Below are 16840 nucleotides of genomic sequence, written 5' to 3'. Positions count from 1 at the left end.
ATGAGATGAAATGGAAAATATTTTTGTTACTATAGTTTTTTCCTTTTTAAGAAACTCAATGTACTCATTCGAGTTGATATATTTTTTTTGGCTTAATTGCATCAGACCTGTGAATAAATGTTGCGCAACCACCCCTACCCCAGAATCCTTTACCCCCTTCCACCGTAACCACTCCTCAACCCAGAACGAGTAGATCGAAGAAAAGGTGCATATCCAAACAGATGGAGTGAAACCCTCTTGGTGAACGAGCAGATCGAGGGGACTTAGCTTACTTTTTTCTGCAAAATTCGATTTGTTGGCTTTCGTGTTCGGTTTTTGCTTCTGGGTGCCATGCTCCTTGCAAATCTAACAAATCTTCTAATCCCGCAAATTCTTCGTTACAATTCCAATCAAACCCAAAAGGAAAAAGCCCTAGACTTTTGATTCTTTCCCCTTTTAATTCTATCAACCACACTTCTTTACCACCGTCTCAACTCCAAGGTCTTATTTTGTTTCTTCTTTCGATTTTTCCATCCATTGTCTCACTTCCAAGCCACCCAGTGATTTTCCCCCAAAAGGGTTCTCATTTTCTTGAGATTTCTCTTCCTATATAGTTTTGGGGCAACCCCGTTCCCAACATGTGTGCTTTTCATTCATGTTTGGATTTTAATTCTTGATTGAGTTATTTTTAGGTTTGTTGATTGGGTTTCAGGACCATGACGGTGGACCTGAAGCTGGAGGAGATGCCCAGAAGTTGGATCTGACCATGTTTTTGATGGGCTGAAGCTGAATGCAAGAGTTGGTGTTTTTGTTGAGTTCTCTAATGAGTTAAATTTTCTGGGGATGAGTTTTGGATTTTTGGGTTTTTTCGATGAAGAAGGAAAATGAATTTTCTGGGTTTGGTTGAAGAAGATGGAAGATTGCCATGGAGATTTGGAAATTTATGTAATTTTGGGAATCTAAAATTAAGATGAAGAAGGAAGAGATTTATATTTTTTTTTTTCAATTTTTTGTTATTTAATTATATTTTTTAATGTGTACCCTTTATTTTATTTTATTATCAATTATCTAAGTGGCATGCTGACATGACTTGCCACATCAATTAATGAGTCCATATCAGCGATTTTCGTCAGTTTTTAACGGCATATTGACAGAATGATGAAAACCGCTCATGTTAATAACAAGTAGGACTAAAAGCTCTCGTTTTAAACAAAGGGGATCAGGTTTGCACAATCGTGTTACATCAGGGACCAAAAATGTAATTAAGCCTTTTATTTTACCTAATATGTTATAAAAAAAATCTAGTGGAAGTTGTACTTATTGAAACATTAATCCCTACAACATATCAAAGAAAACCCAGAACCCATCAACCCTCAACCACAACCTCTCATCTCCCAAGATTCTTCATTTCCACCAAGCGAGAGAATAAAGAAACCAACCTAGGTCGCAACCCAAAGAGGGACTAGGAGCGTGACTTGTAGATTTGTGAGGAAAATAGCGATGAGGGGTTTTCATATTTGGGAAGAATTTTTGTTTGGATAAGCAAAAATGTATATATATATATATATATATATATATATATATATATATATATATATATGAGATACTTGGGGTATCCCAACCCTGTGTACAAAAATAATAGAAGGGGAAAACGAAAGCACCTCAGGCTATGGCTCCAATAGCTTGGAAACCAAGCCGATGGCTAACAGAGAAGAATTACAGAAACCAAAAAACAGCAGACAGCGAAACACGAGCCACCCAAGCCCCATCTGGGAAGAATTTTAGCAACTCACTCACTCACCTTCTTCTTCCTCTTCCACAGCATCAACCAATTAAAAGCAGTAAAATAAATTACTATTTTTCCCAATTTCTACCAAGTGATAATTAATATCCTATTAAAAGCATTAATAGTGCAATAAAAAAAGACATTGGATTTTTTTTACCTGCTTTTTCCTTTGACTAGCTACTAATCACTTTACTTATGTTGTAGTAGTAACTAAATAATACATTTGATTAACCATGAGAGCAAATTGCATTAACCATTTAAAAACCCCAAATAAATAACTTTTTTACTTAATCTTTACTAGTTAAAATTTTGATAAAAGAATTCATCATGTTTGTAATAAAGTTTGTGCCATTCTTCTTTGCATTTTACTTTGATTCACAAGTAATCATTTTACTTCTGTTGTGGCAACCAAATAATACATTTGATTCACCACAATTGTATACCGCCTTAACCAATTAAAAGCAGTAAAAAAAATTATTTTTCTCATTATCCACGAAGTGATGATTAATATCCTTTTAAAGCATTAAAAAATATGCATGGAGAAGTATGTTAACTATTTTCAACATACTTTCACCCAAACACACCTTAATTCGTTGTTAGCTTATGTTAGAATTTGTCTCATTTGAAGATTTAAAGTGAGTAGGGTCAAAGTTACTCATCAAACCATTAATTGTATTATTTAATTTAAAAACTCTTTTTTTTAAACATAATTTAAAAACTCTTTAGAACAACTTAATTATAATGTGATGACTTACTTTATAGTTAGGGTCAAAGTTACTCATCAAACCATTAAAATGCACTATTTTTGTTTTTAGTCCCTAGAAAATATTTTTCTTATTTAACATCCTCCCAAATTTTAGTCATTTCCTCCCCATTTTTCATCAAACTTAAACAGAATAAACACAATAAATACTAGAGCATAAATTAATAAATACAATAATTGTTTAACATAATAACCATTTAACCCATACCACGTGTAATTCCATTTAGTTTTGATGAAAAATGTGACGGTAAGGACTGAAAACAAAACGTGCAATTTTGGGAGGATGTTAAACAAGAAAAATATTTTCTAGGGACCAAAAATAAAAATGATGTATTTTGCAGGGATCAAAATTTATTTAAGCCTAAATAAATTGTAGATATATGTCATAAGCTATTTACATAAACTCTTTTAAATATTTGCATAAACAGTTATACAACTACTAGTATATATTTTTGACCCGTGCGATGCACGAGATATTCTTTTTAAAGTTTTGTGGGGGTTTTTTTTATTATTTTTAAATATGTGATCTAAGAATCAAATGATAAAGTCTTTGTAAGTATTTTTCCCTCATAAATGTGTTTGTTTTTATTTCGTAGAAGCACAATTTTTTATTTGGGACTTTTTCCTTACTTAGAACATTCAGAATAAAAGTGAGAATAAATGATTGACCTAATGATTTTGTTGATATAAAAGAAAATAAATAGGGAAAAATAATATGAAGTTTTTTGACTAATTTTAATAACATTTTCATAACTTTTGCTTTTGTTTTATATTTTAATTCGTAATTGTTTGATCTTGTTCTAAAGCCTACAAAAGATTTATTCTCCCTGATTCTGTATCACCTCCTTCAACATAGTGGTTCCTTTTTCTTCTTCAAGCGCCCCAAAGGAGCCTTGAGCTAAAATGGCCAAAGGAAGGTTGTTTCCCTCCTTAAAATGAGGCCCACCAATCATGATCTCATGGATAAGGTCTCAAATTGCCATACTTACCTAGCGCCCCCCCCCCCATAACAGAGTTATCAGTCAGAGCAATTCTCTGCTTGCATACCTAAACTTTTCATATTCGGGCTCAACTATGCATTATGCAGCTTTTTCATTGTTGATTTGTTAACTTTAAGAAAAAAAACCATTAAATTTTTTGTCTCCATATCAATAGTTGTACAAGCCTCCATTGTCTTAGGATGCATGTCATTAATGCCAAGGATGCGAATAATATATAAGAGAGAGCTTAGGATTAGGATCAACATAAATCAACCTTTCATCTTTGCCTCACATTTCAATCGAATCAATTCCCTTTCCTGCTCATTGCACTCCTTCACGCATTACTTAGTACTGTTGTAGATCATCTTACGAATCTCAACTCTCTTTTCTTCCTAGCAGCTTCAATCTCCTATACTTTTTCACCAAGGCAGGTTTGTCTTCCCTCTTCCGCTTCTTACACAATGTCCTACATGCAAAGAGAATTTGATCAATAATAGTAAAGAAGAGCTTACCTAGAATAATGGCCCTTGACTGACTAAGACCTAAAATAATATGTACACTTGATGTTGCTATTATGTCACCTTCAACTGATCTTAAGGTCTTCAAAACTAACTCTTGAATTGCATAAGGCTCTACTCCAAGCTTGCTTTCATCAAACTTGGTTCCTTAATGCATAATAACTCATGACCATTCATTTCATTTTTGTAACTGTGAAACCTTCATTTTCTGATTAGAAGTGACTTTATTTCTAACCGTAACTCTCGTTTAAGTGGTTAAATTTAGTAATCAAAACAGAAGCCGCAATGATTAAATATCAATACAATTTTTTACAGAAGAAGAGGAAAAAAATATGATTTTCTTAATTCTTAAAGATATATGTAATTATAAGCCTCGAACTTACCGTGGCCAGAAAGAAGAATTCAATGAAGAAGAAAAACTGAAATAGTACATGAAATGGTAGCAGAAGAAGATGAGAACTGTAAGAAGGGAAGAGAATAAGGCCTTGTTCCGATAAAACTAACAATTTCCTAATTGTGTATTGCCAATGACTGAGTGAAAGAATCCTTCCTGTGATAATTTCACATGAGTAAAAATATCAGTAGTGTTCGAGGCAAATTATCCGAACCAAATATACAGAACTCCAGAAAGGGTCGGATCAAGATGAACCATGGTGAACCTGTGAAGAGTTTGTGACCCAAACCCCTTAGAGAAAATGGGGAAAATTCAGAATCCTACAAAAGTTAACCTTTCCAATTGGTGAAAAGTAAAAAAAAAAACCGTAAATAATTTATATATATAGAGTAAATATACATTAGACATGCAAAGATATCAAACACATTAATTTGTGTTTGTTTGCCTATTTTCTTCTTTCTTTTGATATTGGAGTTGGAGGCAACTTAAAGTTTCAGAAAGGGGAGTTTTATTTATTTCTTTCAAGATGTCATGCCAAATCCCAATATCTTAGATCAAATTTAATTCCCAAAGATGTGAAGCAGCAACCATGCAGCCTCAGGTTATTTCAGTAAATGAATAAATCAGTGTACATGAAGATAAAAGTTTGTTAATAGATAATGGTAACTTAGGTTGACCATGGGAAATGGATAGGAGATAAATTTGAAAGTTAAAGGGGGAAAAAAAGAAAAGGCATAAATGTGAGAAGGGTGGAGTTGAACCAATAACCTAAGAAAGAAAGAGCTTGTCGAGGAAACATCTGTATGAATCTAAATCAATTTATTTGAAAATATAGATCAAGTGCACAAATGTTCCAGATCGAACAGCAAGTCTCAGAGTCCAAAAACACAACAGATTTTGGATTAAGGAGACAAAAAGTAGTAGCTGTAAGAATTATTTATCAATTCTTGTGGGCTTCAATCAATTGCAGTTTTTGTTTTAATAAAAACGGGCTAATTCATGATCCAAAGAAGTGCATATGTAAGCCAACTTAATCAGTTACGTGATCTATTTATTTGGGCTTGGATATCTGTATTGATTAGTGTCGACTACAGTCAGTGACGGATCCAGAAATTTTATGTTGTGGGGGCGATATATACATATTGTTTTTCACAAAAATTTGTAGCATATAAATTATAAAAAATATCACTATTAAAGATTAAAACATTGGTCAATTTCATGAAATAGTATATACGATTATATCAATATAACAGATTATTATCAAAATTCAATCTAATGATCTAATTGCACTAATTAATTTTAGTAAATTAAAAACATGACAAGTTGTGTGAACATTGGTTGGGCACTCATTGAAAAAAGTTCAAACTTATTGAAAATGTATAGGTGTCTGATTGTGTGGGGGCATTTCTTATATATTGGGGGCAATAAAATTCTTTTAATCTCAATACTATACTATTATTACCACATTTTATGAAAATTTAGTGGGGGCATTTGACCCACCCTTGAGCAACATAAATCCGTCCCTGACTATAGTGTAGACCTTAACCTATAGGTCCATGATGGGAAGGGACTAGGATCAAATATATGTTGGCTAGGTCCCCTCTGTAATCACCAATCTAATCTGGCTCCATAATTTTCCCCATTGATAGCTGTGAAAGGGAGTGTCAGATACATAGGAAGCCCCAGTCACTTTCAGTCACTTGACTGTCACATGATCAAAGTAAAATCCTTATCCCGTTCATGATTTGTCAGGTACGCAATCTATCTCATTCTATTTGGTGTTCTATTTTGGAAGCAAAACATATTATTGAATAGGTAGAATCATGAGAAGACTCATGAAAAACTGTGAAATTCTGGTTCTCTCACAGGACAAATGTCCTACACGATGCTGGGACAACAAGTTCGACAATTGACTAACAATAACAACAATAAACAAAAACACAAGTAAACAAGTCACAAGAATTGGTAACCCAGTTCAGTGAAAAATTTCACCTACGTCTAAAGGGTTTTCACCCAAAGAAAGGAAATCCACTATCTCAAGATTTAGGAATTACAGACACTCATGAACACAACAGTTCATAGTTCACTTCCTAATCTACCAAGTGTATTTCTACTTAGAACCTCAACCTAAGTATGAGAGCCCCTATCACTTTCTCTCAATCACTGCCACAGTGATTGTTAATAAACAATCAACAATCAGATTTTGCAGATGCAACCAACACAGATCATAACCTTGCTTTATAGAACTAGTGAGCAAAATATGATCACAATTAACAAAGAACAAAGAACAATCACAATCCTAAAACACTCGATCTCTCTATTAGCTTCCGTGGTCTTCAAGCTTTAGGTCTTTGTTCTTTTATAGTCTTCAGCAGCGGTGGCTTGAGCAATAGGGTTTGCTTTGCTGAAGTAACAAATATCAGCAACAAATCAAAACTGAATCTCCAAGATATTGTTGCAAAATTCAAACGTGAAGATAGAAACTCAATCTTTTATCAAAGATTGTTTCAACAAATAACAACCAACAAATCAAACCCTTCCTGTACAGCTACTTGTTCCTCAAGTAACTATAAAAATATATAGTCATAAAATCTACAAGGGCCCACAGTTAACGTTCCAAGCATAGGACTGATGTCCTAGCAACACAAAGGCAGATGCCACAGCATCAGCTTCGACATCCAGTTGTTTTTGACAAAATGCAAGACAACAAAGTAACAACAATCTCCCCCTTTGTCAAATTTTGTCTAAAACAACTTACTGAACAGAGAGAGTAAACAAAGAGAACCAAAGCTCCCCCTTAGTAGCAGACTCCCCCTCAAATGATGCATCTTACTAACAACCAGCACACTTCATAAAGCACAGTACTAACTATCCAACAAGTGCTAATCAACACACCAGAAGCAGTGTGAACAGAAGCTAATCATCAAATGCATCAAGAACCAACAGTAGCTAAACAACCAGTCAATTACTTGCCTCTGTCTTGAACTTGTCTTCAAATTGTTACAGACCAAAGCCATCAACACAACAAACAAAACACATAGTTTGCACAGCTACACAGATCTAGATCTACTCCCCCTTTTTAGCACAAATTTGGCAAAGAGTACACAAACTACAGCAAAAAAAAAAACAAGAACCACAAACTAATCATCAGAACTGGAGTCGCCTTCAGTGTCTTCTATATTCTCTTCAGATTCTCCCTCTTCTTCAGTGCTGGCATCCTGAGGAGCAGCAGCACCACCACTTGGCTCACCCTCTTGACCTTCTTCCTCTTGAAGCTTGAGAAGCAAAGCATCAACCTTTAGCTTCCTTGCAGTGCTGATCCTAATAGTCTCCTGTAGGGCCTTAGAAACAACCATTAATTCAGCAATAATAACCTTAGTGCTAGATTCACTCACAGGAGCAGGGGCAGAAGTCCTGCTAAATGGCACAGCAATGTCTATGACATGTGACTCCATAAACAATCGTTGATCCAGGGTAATAGGAACACCCTTTGACAAAGGAACCTCATCAGCCCTGATGATCTGAGGATGCTGTTGAAGAATAATCTCTGTATGAAATATTTATTTGATTAGATTTTTTTTGGAAAAGAAATCAAAATGTATTTTATGCATTTAATATACTTATAATTAAACTAAAAGTGATTTAAAATTTAATTTTTTTTATATTTCGAATTTGCTATTATTTCTTGTAATTTTAGATATATTTTAAATCAATATTAATTGTGAATTTTAATCAATATTAATTGTGAATATATTAATTTTATGATTCAAAATATATGTAAAGAATAACATACGTGGAAAAAAGAGCGAATTGAAAGACAATAAACGCAAAATAGGATCATATATAGTCAAATCAACATTGATAAAAAACAAATCAACCAAACAACTCTAACTATACCGTTGCATGTTGTATACGATCAGAGATAACAAACCTTTGAACCAAAGACATTTTTTAAGAAGATTGATTAAAAAAAAAGGTATAGAACATTGTGTATTAGAAAAAAGAAGAGAAAAAATCTCAATTGTCAAGATGAAGGTATATAAGGAACAAACCTTTGGTCATTGCATGTGAATGGGAAAATATGAGCAACGAAGATAACATCATGTATTAAATAGGGTGATAGACGGTCATCTGTTGAAAATTTTTTCTCAATAGAAGATAAACACCTAAGTCTCCTTTCCCTCTTTTGGTATGACCCTTTTTTTTTCCTTCATCACATTGTGTATTGCACACTTATGTGCTTGACAAAATTTATAGCACTCTTATAAAAAAATTGATATCGTGGTCAATCTATAAAAAAATTGTCTTAAATTTCTATAAATATATTATATGTACACAACTTATAGCATCATAATAATAAAAAATTAAGAACTCATGATCAATTTAAAAGATTTTATCTTAAATTACTATAATAAAGAGATGAGAAATTTATTTTGATACAAAATCATGCTCATCTATTATCTATATCTAAAAAAAATTAAGAACTAATGGTCAAATTTAAAAGATTTTATCTTAAACTACTATAATTAAAGAGATGAGAAGTTTATTTTGATACAAAATCATGCTCATCTATTATCTATATTTAAAAAAAATTAAGAACTAATGGTCAAATTTAAAAGATTTTATCTTAAATTACTATAATTAAAGAGATGAGAAGTTTAAAAATATTTGTTTTTTTAATACAGATTTAATATTGAAAAACATGCAGATTTAATATTGAAAAACAAAATTTGTATATTTTTTATTAGAATAATATAGGGGTGACATGTGGCAAAACCTTCCTTTAGTATATTATATATATATATATATATATATATATATATATATATATATATATATATATAGATTAAGATTAAGATTAGGATCTAAACTATACTTAAGCAAAGGGGTAATTTTGTAATCTACTCACAATAGCAGAATGTAAATTATGTAATTCAAAGGGTAAACTCGTAATTTAAATGTCAATTCTAGGTCGGTAGCCTACAAGACCCAAGGCCACTATTTTCTTGTTTGTTCACAATTTCGCGCCTTTGCCTCCGCTGCGCCTGTGCCTCCGTCTTCCTATTCACGCTCACGGTTCTTTCCACCGTCCGGCGACCTACGTTCGGTGATCACCTCTACTTGCGAGTCTGCTACTCTTCTTTCTCGTGTTATATTTTCTGCAAAAATTAAGGTTAGTTTTCATCTAGGTTTTCTTCTTTCAACTCAATTTTTCCTTTTCAAATTAGTTTCTGTGTTTTTGTGGCATGATGTATTGTGTGATGTTGTATTTTGTTTCGAGCCCATTAAGCATACTTTTTGTGCTGTGCTTGCTTTGAATTTTCTGTTTGTCTTCAGTTGGTTTTTGCAAGCGGGGTCTCCAGATTGTGGCTTCTTGATTGCTTTTGTATTTGCACAAGTTTTCAGATAGCAAACTGATTTGTGCTCAAGTTTTCATGGTGTGTGAAAAGCAAAATTTTAACTAAGTCATGGCTGTCCAGGCTTTATATGTTTTAATAGCATAAAAGAATATTTGACACATGTCTTAATATTTGCTTATAGACTACTAGACATGGCTCTTTTTCTTTCTGGCTGCTTATGTGTAGCACCACTTTGGCCTTCTTCATGAGGAATGAACACGGTAGTACCTCTTTGCACTAAAATTATTTTATTCGGGTATTCCTATCCATGAAATGGTCAATGTTGCTTGTTAGAAATCTGTTAGTTTCTGTTAATTCAGTTGTTATCTTCTTTTAGCCACATTTACTTCCCAGAAGTATTTACAAGTTTAATTGGGTTTATACGTGAGTGCTTTCTAAGATCTGAAATCAGTTCAAATTTCCCACAAAAGAGAAGTTAATTTGCAGTGTCATTAAAAAAAAACATACAGATATCTGTGGGTATCCAAACCTGTTCAAAACCCGTTAAACGGGTGCCTGTTTGGCACGGAACGGGTACGGGCAGACTACCCGCCCCGTTGCCATCCCTCTTCTTCCTTTGCAATCACATGACTCATTGTTCTTGTGTTCTCAAGGTAATAAATCAAAACTTTTCTTCCTCTTGTTGCAGTATCTGCATCCTTCACCGATACCCCTCAAAGTCCTCTTGTTTCAGTTTATCTTCCTTTGCAAAACCCTAATCTTCCTCTTGTCCCAGTTCCTCTTCCAAGGTGCGGGTATGTTCTCTATCTTATCTTTCTACGATGAGCTAGGTGTTGGTTTGGGTCCCTCTCTGTATATTTTGTGCACCTTTTATTGTGTTTTTCTATGCGAAGATACCGATTGAAAGGGGTAATTGCAGTTGTTTATTTGTATTATCTTGTGGTTGGTTGGTTCTCCTATATTTTCTATAGAATTGTTAGTGCAAAGGTGTTGATTTTAATCCATAAGATTTAACATTTTAGGTAAAATTTGGTAGAATTAGGTCATGTCTATAAAAGACCAGATTTTCAATTTTTGCTTTTTTAGTAAATTTTCCATATTACTTGTTTCTCATAATGGATTGGTGCTAAGAACATTTCTAAATATTTTGTTCAATTCTTTGTACTTGAGAAGTTTTAGCTCTTTATGATGTTGCTTATGGAGTTTGAGACTTGAGCTTACTTAGTACTATGTGGTATTTTGCTCTACAATATGTATTGGTCTTTCTGAAGATTTATAATAGTCTTTGTTGCAGTATTTAATAGTTTCTGTTGGTATTTTTATTGATCTTTGCTGCAGTATTTTTTTAGCTTTTCTGCAGCAGCTTTGAATATGTGACAGAGTGGATGTTTAATTTTTTTGTTGCTGCTGTTGTAGTATGTCTTTGTTGATGCTGTTTTCTTGGATTAGTTTCGTGATTGAGTGTTGATTGAAATTTTTTCTCCATCAATTCGGTTGTTTCCCCCTAGTTATTGAATAAATGCAACCTGGTTTTTATGGGACTATTTTGTTTTAGTTATTCTGCAGCTTTGAATATGTGACTGAGTGCAAGTTGAAGTTTTTGTTGCTGCTGTTGTTGTATGTCTTTGTTGATGCTATGTTCTTGGACGAGTTTCGTGACCGAGTGTTGATTGAAATTTATTCTCCATCAGTTTGGTCTTTCCCCCTAATTTTAGAATAAATGCAACCTGGTTTTTATGGGACTATTTTTGCCTTGACACTTTTGATCAGGAGAAGAATTGAAACTTTTAAGTTCACAATTTCAAACATACTTGCTCCACTACAATGTCTATTTTTAATTGCATTGCATTTGTCTCTACTTCATGGATAAGGATAAAGTTCAATTAAAAAAAATATTGTAAGAAAGGAAAAAGAAATGATGAATATGGTGACTTACAAATTGCAAGCAATGTGACTTTTTCTTTTGGAGAAAAAATAACACAATATCTTATTATTTGTTGCTAAATACAAGTAAATATATAAAGGGTACAAAAGTAATTTAATTATAAACCCCCTCCCCTCGTGAACCAAACAAAAATAGTTATTTCCCTTCCCCTCCCCTCCTATGCACCAAACATACTAAGTATTAAAATCGCTCCCCTCCCTCCCCTCCATTAATATCCCTCCCCTCCCCTCCTTTGAACCAAACACACTCTTAAACTCCCTCCCCACCCTCCTTTGAACCAATCACACCCTTAGTTATATAAACAAGAAAACGGATATCCGTTTGCTTTCTCTCTCTAATTGTGAACCGCAGATCTGTCTCGCAATTCGACTGTAAGAGTTTTTTATTTTTTGGTGTGTTTTTTTTACGCTTAATTAATTCAACTTTTTATGTCTTTGAACGTCGGTGTTTTCCTGTTTTCAATTTTTACACCTTCAAGAATCAGAGGACACATTTCAACTGATTTACATGATTATAGATTTGTCATGTCGGTGATAAATCTATTGCATATTTCTTTTCTCCGTATTGTGGAAAAAATGTAATGGAAATCTTAATGATTTGATGTGTGTTGGACTCCAATTGCAGTTAGGGAACATCAAACCAGCTATCACTGTATTTGGGAAATTACAACTTACAAGGATGTTAGTTTCACAAAACCGTAAGTTTTAATTTGCTCTCTTTCCATGCTTCTCATGAGGGAAAATAATTGCATGTTTGTTGAAGTATTGTTGTCTACTTGTCTTTAATGTTACTTTTCACTGTCTTTGATGAATGGGATGCATATTGTTTAGAGAAATAATTTATTTTTTCTTTAGTTAATTTATTCATCTCTGAGGAATTCTGATAGAGAGTCAGGCAGTGTCAACATTAAACCGAGCTTCCTTGATTTCTTGAGGTGTGATTGGTCTACCAATTTCTTCATTCTCCAATCTAGAAAGTTAGGGAAATTACTGGAGGTAAGGAGAATACCATTCATGATTCACCGCATGGTCATCTGAATAAAGACTTCTAAAAATTCCACTAGCATATTTTTCAAATTCTGCTCTTCATATTCCCATGTACCGTCATCCCTAATTAGAGCAGAAAAATAGAGTAGAGAAATAGTTTATTTGACAATGTTTGTTAACTTGTTATATCAGATATAGTATAGTAGTATCATTTGTTGTTGTTATCATTGTTGCTGTTAATTTGTTATATGATATATAGTTTTTGGTGCAGCTCAATCCTCTTCTCCCGTCTCTTCTACTACGGCTTTCAGTGCTTCATCTTTACCTGTCTTCGGTAGTTCAGCGCCTGCTTTTGAGTCATCTTCAACTCCGACGTTCAGTTGTCCATCATCATTTGGTGGTAAGTGTGCCTATGGAAACTTTTTTGTGTTGTATTGCTGTCAGCATAGTGTCTTCACTTTTCACTGACTGGAGCCTTTGAAGACCAGTTTATTTGTATTGGGCTATTGGTGTGCAATGTATGAGAACCACAATATTTTATTTAACTGAAATACCCATATTGATAAATAAATACTTTTTGTTTCCTCTTTATGAGATAAAGCCCTCTCTTATGGGGTTATTTTTATGGTGGATTTACATGACAACTCTGAGCTTTGCTTACTCCGAATTTACTAGTTTTGCATTTTTGGATTTCATTTCACATAATATCTTGTATTCTGCTGACTTGTTTATTCCTCTGTTCCCCACCTTCATTGATATCATTGGAAACACATGATAATGCAAAATCCTATGTGAAACACATAAGAACACGAGCATTATAAAGAGATGACATTCATCTCTAATGTATATTACTTCAAAGACTTGGAGATATTCATGTTAGTATATGGCGTCCTTAAGTTCTGTACATTGAAAGATGGTAATCATTAGTATCTGTTGTCATGCTTTCTTTGTTTTTATTTTTTTCTGCGATCATTTTTTAATTAAATATGAGAACCAACTCACTAGCTTGCTAAGATCATCTTCGGTATTTTTATGGTGGATTTACACGACAACTGCAACCTTTGCTGTTTTGCATTTTTGGATTTCATTTCACATGATATCTTGTATTCTGCTGGCTTGTTTATTCCTTCGTCTTCCCCACCTTCACCCCATTAGTTGTTTCTATTTACATGTTAGTACATTGAAATCATTGGAAACACTTGATAATGCAAAATCCCATATGATAAACTTAAGAACAAGAGCATTATCTGATGTAGATACTCTATATTTGATGCTGGTTTATAGATCACTTCAAAGTCTTGAAGATTACCTAACATAACAACTGAGATTTATGTTAGATAGTTTATGGCATCCCTGAATTCTGTATATTTAAAGATGGTAATCATTCGTATCTGTTGTCATGCTTTCTGCCGTTTTGTTCTTTTATCTGATGATTTTATAGTTAATTCTGAGAACCAACTCATTTTCTTCCTAGGATCATCCGTATTTGGTCAGAAGCCTGCTTTTGGAGGTTCTGTCTCTACTCATACTCAACCATCACAACCAACATTTGGAAGTAGCATATCTGGTTCCTCAACACCTTTTGGCGCATCATCTCAGCCAGCAATTGGCTCTATGGGGACTCCTGCATTTGGTGCTATGAGTACTCCAGCATTTGCTGCAATGAGCTCAAGCCCAACTTTTGGCAACACAGGGAGTGCATTTGGTGTGTCAAGTGTTCCTGCGTTCGGCGGTGGGGTAGCATTTGGGGATTCAAGTAACCCTATGCTTGGTTCATTTAGTATGTCTGAATTTGGCTCTTCAAGGACTCCATTTGGGGCCTCTAGTACTCCTGCTTGTGGTGCTTCTAGTATCCTTGCTTTTGGTGCTTCTACTACCCCTGCTTTTAGTTTTGGCTCCAGTCAGGCTTTTGGTCAGTCTAGTTCTGCATTTGATAGTAAAAGCCCATTTGGAAGTACTACCTCACCCTTTAGAGTTCAGAGTTCTGCATTTGGTGAGTTTTCCAGCCTTTGAAATTTGTGACTACTTTGTGATATATCTATTTTTGAGATACAAGGGTCTTTAAGAAATAATTCTCACTGTAATTGAAAATGACCATTACATCTTTTTCTTGGGCAGGATCTGAGGCTCCAACTTCGGCTTTTGGAGGTCAACGAGGTGGAAGTAGAGTAGCTAGTTACTCATCAACATCGCAAGAAAATAATGGTACCTCTGGACAGGCCGCAAAATTAGAGTCCATATCAGCCATGCCTGTTTACAAAGATAAGAGCCACGAGGAGCTAAGATTGGAGGACTATATGTTGGGAGATAAAGGTACTTTTTCTTGTTTTTGCATTTGGTGAATTTTTGAGCTTTAGAATTTTGCCTACTTTGTGAAATATCTATTTTCGAGATACAAGGGGGTTCTTTAAGAAATAATGCTCATTGTAATTGAAAATGACCACTACGTCTTTTTCATGGGCAGGATCTGAGGCTCCAACTTCGGCTGTTGGACGTACTTGTTCTGGGCAGTTTGGTTTTGGAGGTGAACGGGGTGGAAGTTGAGTAGCTAGTTACTCATCAATATCCGAAGAAAATAGTGATACCTCTGGAGAGGCCGCAAAATTAGAGTCCATATCAGCCGTGCCTGTTTTCAAAGATAAGAACCACAAGGAGCTAAGATTGGAGGACTATATGTTGGGAGATAAAGGTACTTTTCTTGTTTTTGTATTTGGTGAGTTTTTGAGCTTTAGAATCTTGCCTACTTTGTGATATATCTATTTTCGAGATACAAGGGGGTTCTTTAAGAAATAATGCTCATTGTAATTGAAAATGACCACTACATCTTTTTCATGGGCAGGATCTGAGGCTCCAACTTCGGCTGTTGGACGTACTTGTTCTGGGCAGTTTGGTTTTGGAGGTGAACGGGGTGGAAGTCGAGTAGCTAGTTACTCATCAATATCCGAAGAAAATAGTGATACCTCTGGAGAGGCCGCAAAATTAGAGTCCATATCAGCCGTGCCTGTTTACAAAGATAAGAGCCACGAGGAGCTAAGATTGGAGGACTATATGTTGGGAGATAAAGGTACTTTTTCTTGTTTTTGCATTTGGTGAATTTTTGAGCTTTAGAATTTTGCCTACTTTGTGAAATATCTATTTTCGAGATACAAGGGGGTTCTTTAAGAAATAATGCTCATTGTAATTGAAAATGACCACTACATCTTTTTCATGGGCAGGATCTGAGGCTCCAACTTCGGCTGTTGGACGTACTTGTTCTGGGCAGTTTGGTTTTGGAGGTGAACGGGGTGGAAGTCGAGTAGCTAGTTACTCATCAATATCCGAAGAAAATAGTGATACCTCTGGAGAGGCCGCAAAATTAGAGTCCATATCAGCCATGCCTGTTTTCAAAGATAAGAGCCACAAGGAGCTAAGATTGGAGGACTATATGTTGGGAGATAAAGGTACTTTTCTTGTTTTTGTCTTTGGTGAATTTTTGAGCTTTAGAATTTTGCCTACTTTGTGATACATCTATTTTCAAGATACAAGGGTCCTTAAGAAATAATGCTCATTGTAATTGAAAATGACCACTACATCTTTTTCTTTGGCAGGATCCGAGGCTCCACCTTCGGCTACTGGACGTCCTCATATTTGGCAATTATGTTTTGGAGGTCAACAGGGTGGGAGTAGAGTATGTATTTACTCATCAACATTTGAAGCAAATAGAACCTTTAGACAGGCCGCAAAATTAGAGTCCATATCAGCCATGCCTGTTTACAAATATAAATGCCATGAGGAGCTGAGATTGGAGGACTATATGTTGGGAGTTAAAGGTGCTTTTTTTTTTGCATTCTGAGAGTTTTTGAGCTTTTAGAATTTTGACTACTTTGTGATATATCTATTTTCGAGATACAAGGGTCTTTGAGAAATAATGCTCATTGTAATTGAAAATGCCCATTGCGTCTTTTTCTTTGGCATGATCCAAGGCTCTAACTTCAGCTTTTGGAAGTACTGGTATTGTAGGTCAGTGCGGTGGAAGTAGAGTAGCTAATTACTCAGCAACAACTGAAGCAGATACGGATCCCTCTGAACAAGCCGGAAAATTAGAGTCCTTATCAGCCATGCCTGTTTTTGACGATAGAAGCCACGAGGA

At 34.6% G+C, this 16840-nt stretch overlaps 1 protein-coding gene and 1 pseudogene across 1 annotated transcript; one reads left to right on the top strand and one right to left on the bottom strand.

Annotated features, from left to right (window-relative positions):
• Positions 1–3335: 3335 nt before the first annotated feature.
• On the bottom strand, positions 3336–4678 carry LOC130729823 (60S ribosomal protein L7-3-like; annotated as a pseudogene).
• Positions 4679–9426: 4748 nt separating this feature from the next.
• Positions 9427–15394, top strand: LOC130734109 (nuclear pore complex protein NUP98A-like). The gene is made up of 6 exons (XM_057586413.1): positions 9427–9593; positions 12350–12422; positions 12983–13111; positions 14186–14704; positions 14830–15024; positions 15176–15394. Exons 2-6 carry the CDS (start codon positions 12404–12406, stop codon positions 15253–15255), a joined length of 942 nt encoding a protein of 313 aa, XP_057442396.1. The 5' UTR covers positions 9427–9593; positions 12350–12403; the 3' UTR covers positions 15256–15394.
• The last annotated feature ends 1446 nt before the right edge of the window (positions 15395–16840 follow it).

The sequence above is a fragment of the Lotus japonicus genome, chromosome 1 (genome assembly GCF_012489685.1).
Source record: "Lotus japonicus ecotype B-129 chromosome 1, LjGifu_v1.2".
Lineage (NCBI taxonomy): Eukaryota > Viridiplantae > Streptophyta > Magnoliopsida > Fabales > Fabaceae > Lotus > Lotus japonicus.
The sequence above is the reverse complement of the archived record's forward strand: the minus strand, read 5'-3'. Positions and strand labels throughout refer to the sequence as shown.